This window comes from Geotrypetes seraphini, chromosome 5, assembly GCF_902459505.1.
Source record: "Geotrypetes seraphini chromosome 5, aGeoSer1.1, whole genome shotgun sequence".
In the NCBI taxonomy this organism is placed as follows: Eukaryota; Metazoa; Chordata; class Amphibia; order Gymnophiona; family Dermophiidae; genus Geotrypetes; species Geotrypetes seraphini.
This window is the reverse complement of record NC_047088.1, coordinates 39,369,952-39,384,790: the sequence shown is the minus strand read 5'-3', so window position 1 is coordinate 39,384,790 and position 14,839 is coordinate 39,369,952. Positions and strand designations below refer to the sequence as shown.

General features: G+C 41.8%; 1 protein-coding gene across 3 annotated transcripts in view; it reads right to left on the bottom strand.

Annotated features, from left to right (window-relative positions):
- MCF2 (MCF.2 cell line derived transforming sequence) overlaps positions 1-14,839 on the bottom strand; it is a 197,609-nt gene that overhangs the window by 80,882 nt on the left and 101,888 nt on the right. For all 3 annotated transcript variants that reach the window (XM_033946324.1, XM_033946325.1, XM_033946326.1), the window contains 4 exons: positions 10,608-10,799; positions 9,853-10,044; positions 6,893-7,064; positions 24-112 (listed from right to left, as the gene is read on the bottom strand). In XM_033946324.1, the coding sequence (XP_033802215.1) occupies positions 24-112; positions 6,893-7,064; positions 9,853-10,044; positions 10,608-10,799 (645 nt within the window). The remainder of the gene's footprint in view (positions 1-23; positions 113-6,892; positions 7,065-9,852; positions 10,045-10,607; positions 10,800-14,839) is intronic.

The following is a 14,839-nucleotide window of genomic DNA, read 5'->3' as shown; positions in this document are numbered from 1 at the left end:
AAGCGTGTTTCATAGAGTGTTACCTTTCGGGAACTTTGCATTTTTCTTGGCGATTTTTTACCAGGTAAGGAAATGTCAAAAGAAAACTTCAAACCTGAGTTGGAGTCTGCACCTATAAAAAAACACAAAAAGGTAAAAATCATAATGTTGGCAAAATATTCTGTTGTTTCTACAGCTTTAGAACTCTTTGGGCTCCTTTTACGAAGGTGCGCCTAGCGGTTTTAGCGTGCGCTACATTGCCGGGTGCGCTACACGCTAACGCCTCCATAGAGCTTGCGTTAGTGTTTTTCGTGTAGCGCAGGGGTTAGCGCGCGCTAATCTTCTGGGTGCGCTAAAAACGCTAGCGCACCTTCGTAAAAGGAGCCCTTTTGTCATCCTAAGCTCAACTACCTGCCTGTGTCAAAAAAGGCCAGGGCAAGATCATTACCCAGAAAAGATGTAAAGAGAAAGGTATGTTTGCATCTAACAATAAAAAAAAAAATATGATAACTCTTGAAAAAAGGATAATTGCTTCATAACCTAGCAAGCATAGCATCCTTTATTGTAAATAGTAGGCATGTATGCAAAAAGGGTCTTAAAATGCCAAAACATTTTACTAATCCTAATTAAAGTGCAATACCGTGCACAACAATCGTGAGATGCGTGTTCATAACTATTATAAAGTGTATTCCATTCTGTTATAGGGGACTGCCTGAAGTAAACACTAGTTTGTGTATTTATATATTCATTTGTGTATCAGGGGAAAAAGGCCTCAGAGCTTGGAGCCATACATTTAGGGCCTGTTTTACAAAGCCTCGTGGCAACAGCCCCGAAGCCCTTTAAATCTCTATGGGCTTCAGGGCCGTTCCTGCGCTGCAGCCGCTAGCGCGGCTTTGTAAAACAGGCCCTTAGTCTTGTCATAGACCAATGGGCTCAGCGTATTCAAATCAAAAGATTTTGCTCCATAATACAGTCACTAGCTAAAAAAACCCTGCATCTATATTTTTATTATTTTTTTCAGGCTTAATAAAGTTATTTTGAAATTCTTTACTATAAAAATTAACTTACTGGATCAAGATGGCTGCCGAATGACTTAGCTGAGCGTCACGCGTCGTTGAGCTCACTATCCATTCTGAATCTGCTGGATTAAACTTACCCCCGAGATGCCCAAATGGAGAAGAAGAAGCACAGCTGGGCAACATAGATGAGCTCCGGTGCACCCGGAATGGGTAACATAGATGAGCTTATCCGCCGCACGCAAAGCGCCCTTCAGCAGCCGGAGGTTGTCCCGCTAGAGACGCCCCGAATGGGCAGAACGGAGGCAATCTCTTTGGGACTAGAAACTACACTAAGCCCCGACAATAGGGCGCCGCCCCCATGCCCTCAGGCTACCAGCTCCCCATGGGGGAGCTCTCTGAAGAGGGAGCTTGTCCTGCTCTGGAGGCCGGTGATATCTGTGAAGGGAGCATTGAGCCAGACTCTCTATGTTTGCAAGAGACTCTGTATGCAGGGACTGACAGTCAACTTCTGAAGGTAATTAACTAAACAGTTCGTAGGTCAAATTATTTTTATTGTATCATATTATAGCTTTTATTTGTTTCTCTTTTTGTACTTTTCCCTTTTTGTTCTACTTTTCTATATTGATTTTGTATTTCACCTCCCTTCTTTCCTTGTGTTTATGAGTTTGTTAAGTTAAACTTTTAATCCCTTAAGTCGTTATACATAGTTTTGTATTGTATTGTCTCCCAGTTATTGTAATTTTAAATTGTTCATCGCTTAGAAATACGATTAAGCGATTAATCAAAAAAAACCATTAAACTTGAAACTTGAAGGGGACGGACAGACCCAGGAGAGTGCTCAACAAGGAGAACCATCAGCTGGAGAAGAATTTGCAGTCCATTTTCTTCAGCTTTAAAAACCCCGGGAGGTAACATTAGATTCTATCTGGGACCTGGTTGCTAATATTCCAAAATAAATAAAACCTCAATTTATTCAAATAGAGGAGAAAATAAAAGGTCAAGCTATGGATATTCAGAATTTGAAATTGGAAATATTAGAGTCTAAAAAAGCAATTGTCAGCATTAACCAAGAGTTATCTAAGACCAAACAGCTTCATGAAACATTCATTAAAGATAATACCAATCTTAGGAGGAAGCTTGAGTCTTTGGAAAATTTATCCCGCGGCACTAACATAAGATTGGTGAATTTCCCTAAGGTCTCAATGATTACTTCTCGGGAGATGGACTGTCTGAGGAAATGATACCACCATTCACACAAGTCTATAATCTCCCTAATAATCAGCAGAAACAGCAGCAAGAAGTTGCACAGGAAATTTTGGATGTGTCCACTTTATTGGAATCCTCAAATAGTGAAAGGGCAGCGCCTGCAACTTTATTATTAACAGTGGCTTTGGCCCCAGATAAAAACTGGCTATTGAGACTTTTCTTTAAAAATAAACAGAAACCATTTTTAGGAATGCAGATACAAATGTATCCGGATCTCACCAGAGATACCCAGAGATAATAATAATAATAATAATAGTTTATTTTTATATACCGCCATACCCATGCGAGTTCAAGGCGGTTTACATTGAGTTACATTAGGGTCTGCTTAGACAGGCAGATTTACAATTCTTTGTCAGAATTACAGATTTGTTATTTGAAGTACAGAATAACAGAGTTTCAATTATTTATCAGCTTTATTTGAACTAGACAGGGGATGGGGAAAGAGGGAAAAAAAGGGGGGAAGGCCTCATAAGGGGGCCAGATTGGGGAGATATTGTCAGGGGGGGGAACAGTTTGGGTCTTGTTTGCGGAATAGGTAAGTTTTAAGTGATTTTCTGAAACCGAGGTAAGTGGGGGCCTCTAGTATCATTTGTGCTAGCCATGGGTTCAGCTTGGCAGCTTGGAAGGCGAAAGTTCTATCAAGGAATCTTTTGAAGTGACAAAGTTTGGGTGAGGGGAAGGCGAACAGCTGAATACGACGGGATTTCTTGTTGGTGCGGTAGAGGTTGAAGTGAGGGTTGATGTAACTTGGTGAGGAACCATTTACCGCCCTGTAACAGAAGCATGCGAATTTGTAAAGGACTCTAGACTCGAAAGGCAGCCAGTGGAGTTGGTGGTAGAATGGGGTGACATGTTCCCATTTCTTTAGGCCAAAGATGAGGCGCACGGCGGTATTCTGGATTATTTTTAGTCTTCTGGTTGTTTTCTTCGTGGCGTTAAGGTATATGATGTTGCAATAATCTAGAATGCTGAGGATAGAGGATTGTACAAGAAGGCGGAAGGAAGTGTCATTGAAGTATTTTTTTATAGTGCGAAGTTTCCAAAGTGCAGAGAAGCTTTTCCTGATGACGAGGTCGGTGTGATTTTCTAAAGAAAGATTTTTGTCCAGCGTGACTCCCAGGATTTTTAAGGTTGGTTCGAGTGGGAAGGTCATTCCTTTCAGTTGAATTATAGTTTCTTTGATTTTGTCGTTGGGGGTGGCTAGGAAGAATTTAGATTTATCGGGGTTTAGTTTCAGTCTGAATGCTAGCATCCAGAGTTCGATCTGGTTGAGAATGTTTGTAGTGTGGTCGAGTATTTCATGTGAAAAGTTGGTGAGATGTCATAAATAATTTCTATTACTAAAACCAGGAGTGTTAACCTTAGGGGCAACCTTTTATTTACATCACCCATGCAAATGTGTGTGTATTATTCCTCACAGAAATATGTTTTGTTTTTTTTAACCTTTCCAGCTGACGGCTTTCCTGTCGTTGGCACGCCTGGAGAAAGAAAAAGATAAGACCCAGCCCTAGATAAGATGGATTTTTAGGGAACCCTGAGTTCAGTCTAAATCACCCGTAGCATTCTTCTATGATATATTTCTTGTTACTAAAATCGCTCTTGTTCCATCTTGATCCTGAGTGGAGGCTTGAGTTAAAAATTTAAGTAAACTTTATATATTCTTGATTTAATTTTATTAATATGGTTATGTACTTTTGACTTAAATTTTACTTTCTGTACAAGTTTATACTTGATAAATAATTATAAAATGATAAATAAATAAAAATAAAAAAATTTAACATATTCTGTGAAATTGTACAGCAGGCAGCCCCAATGATCTGAAAATACCAACAGGTGATTATTTATCTTAAATTTTCTTTTTTCCCTTTTTCTCAAACTACTTATCAAGTGTGCTGTCCATTATGCAGCCGGGAAGGATTTGTTGCATGCAAAAACTGAATTTATGGTCGGCTAGCAATGTTCCTTGACAAATGTCAAATACATTCCAACAGTGGCATAGTAAGGATAGGAGATAGCCAGGGCGGTGGTGCTCCTTCCGTGCCCCCACCCCCGCTCCTTCAAACCCCGCATTCTACACTTGCGTTCTCCTTCCCCCGTATCTCTTAATCTTTGCCAGCGCGAGTGGCTTCTGCAGCATGCTCCTTGCGCCAGCATTGGATTTCTCTCTGACATCACTTCTGGCCCGTGACCTGGAAGTGATTCAAAGGGGAACCAGGCTGGCATGAGCAACAGGCAGAAGTTGTTCACACTAGCAAAGATAATACAGAGGTACGGGATGGGGAGGGGAGGGATGGTGCGAGCGGGGCAGCCCCCACTGAATTGGTGCCGGGGCGGTCTGCACCCCCCTTATTACACCACGGCATTCCAACATTCATTCTGTTCTTATTAGGGGTACACAGCCTGAAATGTTTCATTTTTGTTTCTACTTTTTTGCCACAGGAGTGATAGTGTTAAGAGTATGCACTCTTTGCAAACCGTATCCACTATTAACAATGTAAAAAAACAAAACAAAACAGAAATTTCAGGGTTTTATGTAGTTTCAAGAAAAAAATGGCAAGTATGAATGCACATCCCTAATACTTATTTATTTTATTTAAAAACTTTACACTGCCTAAAAACCTAGGTGGTTAACAAACAACATACAAAATTATTAAAAACATTATAGCTTGTATTGTTGCTCTGCCTGATGGAAGTCTTGAAGAATGACAGTCTTCTTGCTATGAGAATTATGCCAAAAGCTATGTTTTAAATGACTGAAGGGAGCTATTTAAGATCACCTTAAGTACAGTAATCGGTTTGTGTTAGTTGGATACATATGAATATACATTGCTAGAGTGAATGGTACCCAGTTCTGGACATTGCAACAAAAACATCTCTGGAACCAAGAATCTTGGGAAGAAAGTAGTGAGAAATGATGAGGTACACGAAGGGGCTCATTTTCAAAAAGGAATTGTCAGCATAGCTATTGCTAGCATTCAGCATTTTCAGTTGGCATAACTAATGTCAGTGAAGGCCTATGGGAAATTATATCAATCTGACTCTGGCATGTGAATGCAGATAGACCCTGAGGGCAGGGAGACTGTTTTAAGTAGCCCTGATTAAATCATGATTAGCTAAAAGGTGTTAATGTCTGATTAAGAGGGTGCTTAGGACAATGGGTCCAGGTGCACAGATAACTAAAGTTAATCAGAAACTATTGTCAGAGACAGACTGGAAATTACATATGACTACAGCCTATTTTTCTCCTGTCTACGAAGGAGGGGGGAGATTTAACTTCTATTGAAGCTCAATAGATTCTGGTTTTTAGAATAAGTTTCCAAACTATAAAAGCCCCCTCGCAGCATAACCCCCCTCTCTTGGCTCTTGGCACTCTGGTCCTTTCTTGTTTCTCTTGAGCTATCTCTTTCTCTGTCTATCTCTCTCTATATCCTTCTGTTTATCTATGGAACCCGAAACTTAGACCATCACCCCATCCCGCTTTCTCTCTCTCTCTGGCTCTCCTTAGAACTTCAGACTCTCTGTCCCTTTGCCTCTGAACTCTGTAAGGCAGGGAAACTGCTTTGCTCTCTACTTAATTGTAATGCTTAATTGTAATGCTTATAAATATTGCTTTTCTATAAGCCTATTTCTATAATATATTCTTTATGCAATCACCTCTGGCTGTGTTTCTTATTGGATTCTACTCCTGGTGAATCTTCAGTGAGGGAACTGAACCTGGGACCTGGCGTGTGTAAGGGCATCTCTCACGTAACCCCCACCAACCTAATATTGTGGGGGGGACACTAACAATCCTTACAGAAATAACATACAGAAATGGCACAAAGCAGCAGATAGATTATTTATTTGCACAAATGTCCAAACTGCTATTTCGAAACTCATTTTTAAGACATTTTTCTATGATGTTGTTGTTGTTGTTAGGTGTCATTGACTCATGCGCGAGGCCTATCAACTTGATGAATTGTGGATTTTAAAAGAAATCGGTTTTGTGCTAGCCCAGAAAGGTCCACCAGCGTCATTCCCATCGTTGTTTTCAATATGTCCAGTCATCTGATTGCAGGTCACTCTCTTTGCCTGGTTCCTTCCCAAACATGATGATTTCCTTTTCTGAAACCAGCCTGAACTTCAGGTAATTTTCACTCAACGTATGATTGGAGCCTTCGTTGTATGATTTTCAGCAATATTTTGCTGGCATGTGGAATTAATGCAATTGTTCTGTAGTTGTTAAGAGTCCTTGGCATCACCTTTCTTCGGTTTAGGTATCAACAGTGATCTTCTCCAATCGGTTGGCCATGTTTTTTTTCCTTCCAAATCTGTTGACACAGTCGAGTGAGGGCCATGATAGCACCTTCTGAGCCTTTTATTAATTCAGTTGGAATACCGTCAAGACCAGATGACTTGTTTTCCGATAAAGCTTTAATCGCTGCTATGACTTCTTTTAAAATATCTGGGTTTTCTATGTAGTTTGTCTAAATCTCAAGGGGATATATTTGAAGCATGATTTGGGCAGGACGAAGGCGGACTTATGAGATGGACATTTTTCTGTAATAATGGAACATTACATAAACATCCAGGGCATAAAATAGGATGGTTTGGCTAGACCTGTCTTGGACATCTTGGCAGTAACTTACCATGCTTTGGTGAGAACAGTGGAGACTTGGACCTGGGTGAGTTTTCTGATCGAGGTGCTACAAGTTGAACTGGCCTCACTTGCTTGTCTGCTAGTTTTCTAAGGCACGTTTGTTGCTCTTCAAACATCCCTTGAACATTCACCAATTTGATATGTACTGCTTCTATTTGAGCCTATAATTGTACAAGAAGACTCCTCTAAGCAAACTTTCAAAACATGAATACTCCCTATGGATCATAATCAAAAGAACATGTATTCTTTGTTAGATGGATACTGTTTGGCTGATCAGAACCGCTGGAGAAGAAGCACAATGGCAATATTCACCACAATATACTCCCTTACCGCCATTTAGTAGCAGAAACTAATAGGCCAATTAGAGAGCAATTCTACAAAGGACACTATAAATCAAACACCCTAAATTTGTGTGCTAAGATAGCATTCTATAATAGCATACGGACACCAGTGGTGCAGTAAGTGAGGGGGGGAGGTCCGCCCTGGGTGCCATCTTGATGAGGGCACAGGCATCCGTCCTCCTCTCCACTCCCTCGCTCCTTCTCCACCCTCCCACTGCCGCGTGCCACTTCTCTTCCCCCAAACCTCTGTAACGTTCCTGGCACAAGCAGCAACCCCCAAGCTGCTGTCACGCCAGCGTCAGCTCTTTCTCTGACATCACTTCCAGGACCCACACCTAGGAAGTGATGTCAGAGGAAGAGCCAACACCAGCGTGACAGCAACTTGGGGGTTGCTGCTCGTGCCAGGAACGTTACAGAGGTACGGGGAAAGGGAAGCGGTGCGTGTGTGTCAGGAGGGGGTGGGGAAGGAGTGTGTGAAGAAAGGGGGTGGAAGAGAGAGCAGGGGAGGAGTGCCACCACCTCAGGTGCCTCTCACTCTCGCTACATCACTGCTGGGCACCTAGATTCCATTGTAGAATAGAGCTTAAGTTGGTATTTGGGGACAACATTTAGCCCCCCCCTCCCCCCCACATACACGATGTAAAAAGCAGGTGTAAATACAGATAGCTAAATGTTGGCACCTAGTCACGCAACTTATAGTATTCTTTAAGGCTGGCACCTAAGTGTATACCCTGCCCATGCCCCAACCACTTGCATGTGCCATTTGCAATTACATGTTAAAGCACTTAAGTGCTAACTTACAGAATATTGCTTAAATGCAGTTAGGCACTTAACAGCTGTTTAATCTACATTTGGGCACCTACCTCTGTGCCTAACTGATGCCTAACTTGTGGCACACTATGGAGCTCATTTTCAAAATAGAGAAATGTCCAAAATGTGGCATAAAGGGCCATAAGGGATTGGGTGGTGTAGTGGTTAGAGCTAAAGCCTCAGCTCCCTGAGGTTGTGGGTTCAAATCTCACACTGTTCTTTGTTACCCTGGGCAAGTCACTTAATCCCCATTTCCCTAGGTACATTAGATAGAGTGGAAGCCCACCAGGACAGTGAGGGAAAAATGCTTGAGTACCTGAATAATTTGTAATCCGCATAGAACTGTAGGATATACAGAATGTAAATTTTTTTTTTTTAAACCCGTCCAATTAGCTAATTTTGAAACCTATTTTCTAGACAGATTTCAACAGTGCTTGCCAGCAGTGCGTCTAAATCTCAAGGGAACGTGTTATGAGGCGTGGTTTGGGCAGGCTTATCTTTCAGATGTTCTGCAATAATCAGACATTTTAGAATACATCCAGGGCGCAATTTAGACATTTGGGCCCGGATTCTGTTATTGGCAGCCGACTTTAAAAAAGTGGCTGCCAATCGCACGTCAATCACGGTGCCAGGTACAGAATCGCGCCTCGGGCAAAGGGAGACAACGGAAACGTAGGCCAGGGTTTTCCTGGCCTATATTTCCGGCACCTACCTATGATGTGAATTGTGCCTCCGTGGGCACTTTAGGCCGCCTAACGCCACTTCCAGCATTAGCCACGCCCACAGTGGTGTTAGGCAGTTTAAAACGCCTACGGAGGTGCGATTCTGGTGTTGATTTTTTAGGCACCGGTAGGTACCTTGAAACTCACTTAAAAACATTGTTTTGATGGCTTTTTTTTACTGAGTTTGAGTGCACTTTTACTAAGCTGCATTAGGCACTAACACAGCTTAAAAATGGCATAACATGGGACGACGCACTCAGGTGACCTGTAGCACAGCCAAATGCGCACGTGGCAACTGTGAGCGAAGAATATTTAAAAATTTTTGTTTGAGGGGCATGGCTGAGGGAGAGCTTGGGTGTTCCTGTACTAATCAGTTCCTGTACAAATCCATTTTAGTGCAGGATCACTGCATGAACACCTTTTACTAAGGTGCGCTAGCGGTTTTAGCGCGTGCTACAATACCACACGTGCTAAACTCTAAAACTTCCATAGAACTTGCGTTAGTATTTTTCATTTAGCGCGTGGTTAGCGAGCGCTAAAAACGCTAGCACACCTTAGTAAAAGGAGCCCTTACTGTTTTCAAAATGGCTGGCAATAGGACCTCACATGGTACTTTTTTAAAAAAAAATAGGCATTAATTCAATAAATAGGAAATTGTCCGTTTAACGACTGTAGCAAAACTGGCCCCGCAAGGGTGTTTTAAGGTCAGTGTTTGTTGCAACTTAATAAAAATACCACAGTACACCCCCGCAAATTTGCAGTATTTTCCAACCGCCACTTCCTTGTATTAAAGTCATGGTTACACCAATCAGGAGCTCTCTGCCGTGTCAAAGCAACTCCTGATTGGTGTGGCCTGACTATAGTAACAGGAAGAGGTGGTCAGAGCATATCACGAATGATTTTGGCACCCGACGCCACCCCAGCTGCCGTCTCCTGCCTTTTGACAGGTGAAAAAACATAGTTGCGGTTTTTCAAAATTCATGGGGGTTTCTAGAACGGAACCCACGCAAATTTTGGGGGAGTACTGTACATCCCTATTAAATTATCCCTTATTTTGCATAAAAAATATCTCTCACCTTCAGTTCGTTTGTTAGAATGGATTCAAATTCATAATGAAGAGCGTGGGGATTGTGATTTGAATAGAGTGAGGAGTTTTCAAGGAACTTTTCAATCTCTTGAAGAGCCTTCTGTGCTCCTTCTTTGCACTGATACATATCCACTTGCTTATTTGCTAAGAGGTAGGCGCCTTCGTCACATGAATCATGGACCTAGGACAGCATAAAAATAAACCCCACACACAATGAACAAAGCAGTATAGTGATTGTGCAACAGTTCTGATCACAGTGTGGCATGTGGCACAGTGGTTAAAGCTACAGCCTCCACATCCTGAGGTTGTGGGTTCAAACCCACACTGCTCCTTATGACCCTGGGCAAGTCACTTAATCCCCCCATTGCCCCAGGTACATTAGACAGACAGGGGAAAATACTTGAGTGCCTGACTAAATTCGTTTAAACTGTTCTGAGCTCCCCTAGAAGAACAGTATAGAAAAGTAAATAAATAAAACTAGAGGACAAAATTAAAAACCAATATATTGTTTATGGAAATGCAAAAGGAGGAGGAAAGTTTTCAAACTTTCATGGGAGCAAAGATAGCATTAATTTCCCAGAGAAAAGCAAAACTTTCCTCATGCTTTCATAAATGAAATCTTTTGAATGCATTAGAAACACATGCAATCGGCGCGATAAGTTGCCTATTAAGTCAACATGTCCACACTTGATATTTCCTGTAGAGATTATTTAGGATGCCTGGGTCTTTGTTTCACTCCATTACCTGCTGAAGTCGAAGGTGCAATTCAAGCGTCTTGCTGAGTTTTTCATGCTTCTTCCTGATTTCATCCCCCAAGATATCCGAAATGTGCCTCAGTTCATTACAGCGCTGGCAAATTAAGTTCAGTGCATAGTGATGGTTTGCTGCTAGCTGGTGACCGTGTAAGATTACAACTTGAGCGTTTCCTATTAGAGCCTAAAAAATGAATAATTCTTTACTTTATTATTCTATTTCCTATCAAAGGTTCATTGAATGGTATAACAAAATTAACATATAATAGAAACACTGAATGAATGAGAATTAATCTTATAACCACACATCCTCATAACAGCAATACACTTTAGCTTAGATTTACCCCCCCCCCTTAACAAAACCACAGTAACGGTCTCCGTTGGTCCTTCACTTGGTTGGCACTCGGTACCGCCACCTGGGGGAAAGAAGTGTTAGTGGGCCCTCTTCTCCTTCCCCCAGGAAAGTCAAAAAGGATCTTTGGACAAGGTTGGCAAATAAATTTATAGACATTTTATTTACACTATATACACAGGTCTAGTCATGAGCAACTTTCAGTGGTTTCCAAGAGTCTACCGGAGGGCCCTTCTCCGCTGCTCTGCTAGTGCCAACTTGCATCCTGGACTATTAGCCAACTCTTCAGGAGTGGTCCGAGAGGTCCACCTCTGCCCACTGAGCAAGATGCACAGCTTTGACTATAGGCAGTGCGGCTCATAGACTCCAGCTCTTTCTAGCTCCATTCTTGAGCCAGGCTGGCCCGCCTTGCCCCAGTGGTACTTCTCTCTTCAGACTTGGGGTGAATGGATTTCCACCTCCCCTATTATCGATTCAGCTCTTTTTGGTTTATATTCTTCCACTCATCTGAACCCAAAAGCTTTATTTCCACCCAAGAACCACTTTTAAACAAGTCACAATATCCCTCAAAAATGTCAGTGTTTTTGTCCTTTATAGCCTCGTTTGCATGGTTGCATAACCTTCCCCTCTGTTGCATAACCAAGGTGGGCTGAATGCAGTTCCCCTGTGTCCCCAGTGGGTGGCAGTTGCAACTGCTCCCATTCAATTTCAGTGCAAAACAGATAAACACTGGTTTAACATCAAACTAAGCGTAGAGACTGTTTCCTTTTCAGTTTTGTCCGAAATCTACTGCCAAGGGGGTTTCAGAAAGAAGAAAAATTAGTTTTATCTCTGGTACGGTTTTCATCCAGAGCAAAAACGTTCAAAGGCTTGGATACTACAGCTGCTACAGTACATTACTAACTAACAAACTGGCCACTAGGTTTGGACTTTTAAAAATTGTTGATTTGGGGGGTTTTGAGGGTGGGGGGTTTCCCTTTTGAATCCATCAATTGGCTCCTTTTCTGTTCCTAGTTGTATGCCTCAATCTGAACTGGTATCTCTTAAGCTATGGTGCTTTGATCCTACATTTCACAATTAGACAGTGGTTTCCCCTTTTTTTGTTTAAGCTCCATTGGCTCCCAATAATCCCCAGGATCCACTTCAAATGTGCATGCCTAGCTTTCAAGATCCTACATGGCATCCTTCCTGCCGTTATTCCTCTATCCTGGAACTCTGCAATTCCTACCTCCTCCAGATCCTCCCAAACTCTTAAACTATCTTTCCCTTCCACAAAAGGTATTTCGCGTGCAGGCAAACTAGGGTCATCCCTCCCCTTTAGAATCACTGAGCTCTGGAATAACCTTACCTCCCCCCGCTCCGAACCTCAAGCTCCCTCCAGCTTTTCCGCAAACACCTAAAAACCTGGCTATTCTCAAAACTGTAACACTTCCCCCCTCTTTGGCCTCTCCCACCCATCCACACCTTCTTACACTTAATCCTTAAACCCTCCACTGGAGTTCCTTCTCATCCTAAATCCTGTAAACCGTGCCGAGCTCTGCGTCTATGGAGATGGTGCGGTATATAAACCTAAGGTTTAGTTTAGTTTAGTAACTTTTTTTTAGCGCAGGCTGGTGCGCTGAATGCTCTGTGCTGCTCCCGACACTCATAGAGTTCCCAAGAGCATCAGAGCAGCGCAGAGCATTCAGCGCACCATCCGGTGCTAAAAATCTCTTCTGCGCTTTTGTAAAAGGGGGGTGGGGGGGCTAGATAGGTGCACATCTTAGATTGGCGCCCAAATATCAATACCCAGTTTTGGGCACCATATATAGAATATACAGGGGTTTACTAAAGGGCGGTTGATTAATATGTGGTAACTGCTAAACCTCTGTGTTAACTGTTTGGGGGGTGCTCACAGCTGTTTCCCATTCAAATAACACAAATCAAATGTCATTACTGTGTGAACATAAGAACATAAGCATTGAGTCAGACCATTGGTCCATCATGCCCAGCAGTCCGCTCCCGCGGCGGCCCCCCCCAGGTTCATGACCTGTAGTGATCTTTTACCTAAAACTTTTTATTCCCTAATCGCATAATATCCTGTATAGTAATCCTCTAATTATACCCTTCAATCCCCTGCATTGCAGATAATATAATGTATTTATCTGCATCTATTCTGCATCTGGGGGTACAGAATAATGCATTTAGCTGCTTCTATTTTGGGGTGTTAACTTGGCAGATAACAAGACATTATCCATACACTTAGAGGGGCATAATCAAAACATCCAGATATCCAAAAACCTATCTAGATCGGTACTTGGATGTCCTAATCACATCCACACTCCCCTAGTGCTCATGGACCCCCCTCACACCCACAAAGATCAGAATACAAAAATACGTGCCCATCTCCAGAACATCAGCACCTGGTATAGGGAAAGCCTAGTAGAGCTGCACACAGGTGTCTTAAGCAGCCTGGAGGGTGGGCTAGTGTTTATGTTTATTTAAGATTTGATATACCGCTCCTGCATTTTACTGACCTAAGTGGTTTACAATGTATTAAACTAAAACGAAATTAGGTATGGGCTAGTTGACCATAGAGAGGAGTAGCAAGTCCAATAAGCCACTCTAACCACTACATTCATGGTAGAAAATATGAGCTCCCCCAACCCCCACCCAAACCCCTAATTTACTGACATATAGGTGCTCCTGCAGCCATAAGGGCTATTCGGGTTGTAGACAGGTGGGTATAGTGGGTTTTGGGGGCTCATCCTATCCCCTACGGCCGTTCTGGTGAGATGTTTATCTGGCACCCTTTATGTGAAGTTCACAGCAGTGCCCTCTAAGGTGCCCCAGTGCTCTCTTGCCATGTCTGGGTGGCAAGTCTATTACAGGACTGGCCCCTCCTACATCCAAATGGTCTTGTTCTGGGCATTTGGGACTTGGATAAAATTTTATCGAAAATGTGGTATAAAGATAGTCGTCCTGGCAGACTGGGCGTCCCAATGGCCTTGACGTCCAGATAGAGGATTTTTTAAAAGAAATTATTTCTAGATGTATGGTGGTTTGCCTTTTGAAAATAGGTATTTTCTTCTTGCCAACTTTGGATGTCCAAATCAGACTTAAGAAGCGTGTTTTGAAAATGCCCCTCCACATATCCTTATCTGACCTGTTCCATGCTGTGCCATGATTGGCCCTATCCACTAATTTTTATATTTTAATGAGAGGTTTTAGATTATGTATTTTTGCACTTTGTAATTCACTGTTGATCATTTTTATTCCTTAGTTGAGCATTGTGTAATGCAATTTTTTTCCGATGCCCCTTTTATATATTCCATACCTTACATATGTTATTACACCCTCTTTGTCCAATATAGGTCTTTTAGATGTCATTTTCGATTTATATTTGTTTCAAGGATCTCTATGTTGTATCATCTTTCCATCTTTCATTTATTATGTGTTGTTTTTTTTTTTAATTTATGCTTTTACAAATTAACATATCAATCAATACTTGAAAGAAATATATCAATCCAATAAGAAAAACAAATATTAATTATAAAATAATGTCACATAGTAACTATGAGTAAAGTCCACAATCTGAGAGGAGAAGGAATCAATCACTTCCAAGGGTAGTTGGTTTCAAGAAATAAACTAAATTAATACAAATAACAGAGTGCAGTTGGAGTTATTTAATTAATGGCCTGCTGGGCTGATTCCATGGAGGTGTCTGGAATTCTTGTGGTTACTTTACCTTCAAGAAAAAACTGCAGTTGATCGGGTTCATTTATTATGTTTTATGGTAGGAATATTGAATATAGGATGTTACCATTTTATGTGTCATTTATTTGCCTTCTCTTGAAGTTTATGGGTGATGATTTGATGAATAGTACATCATG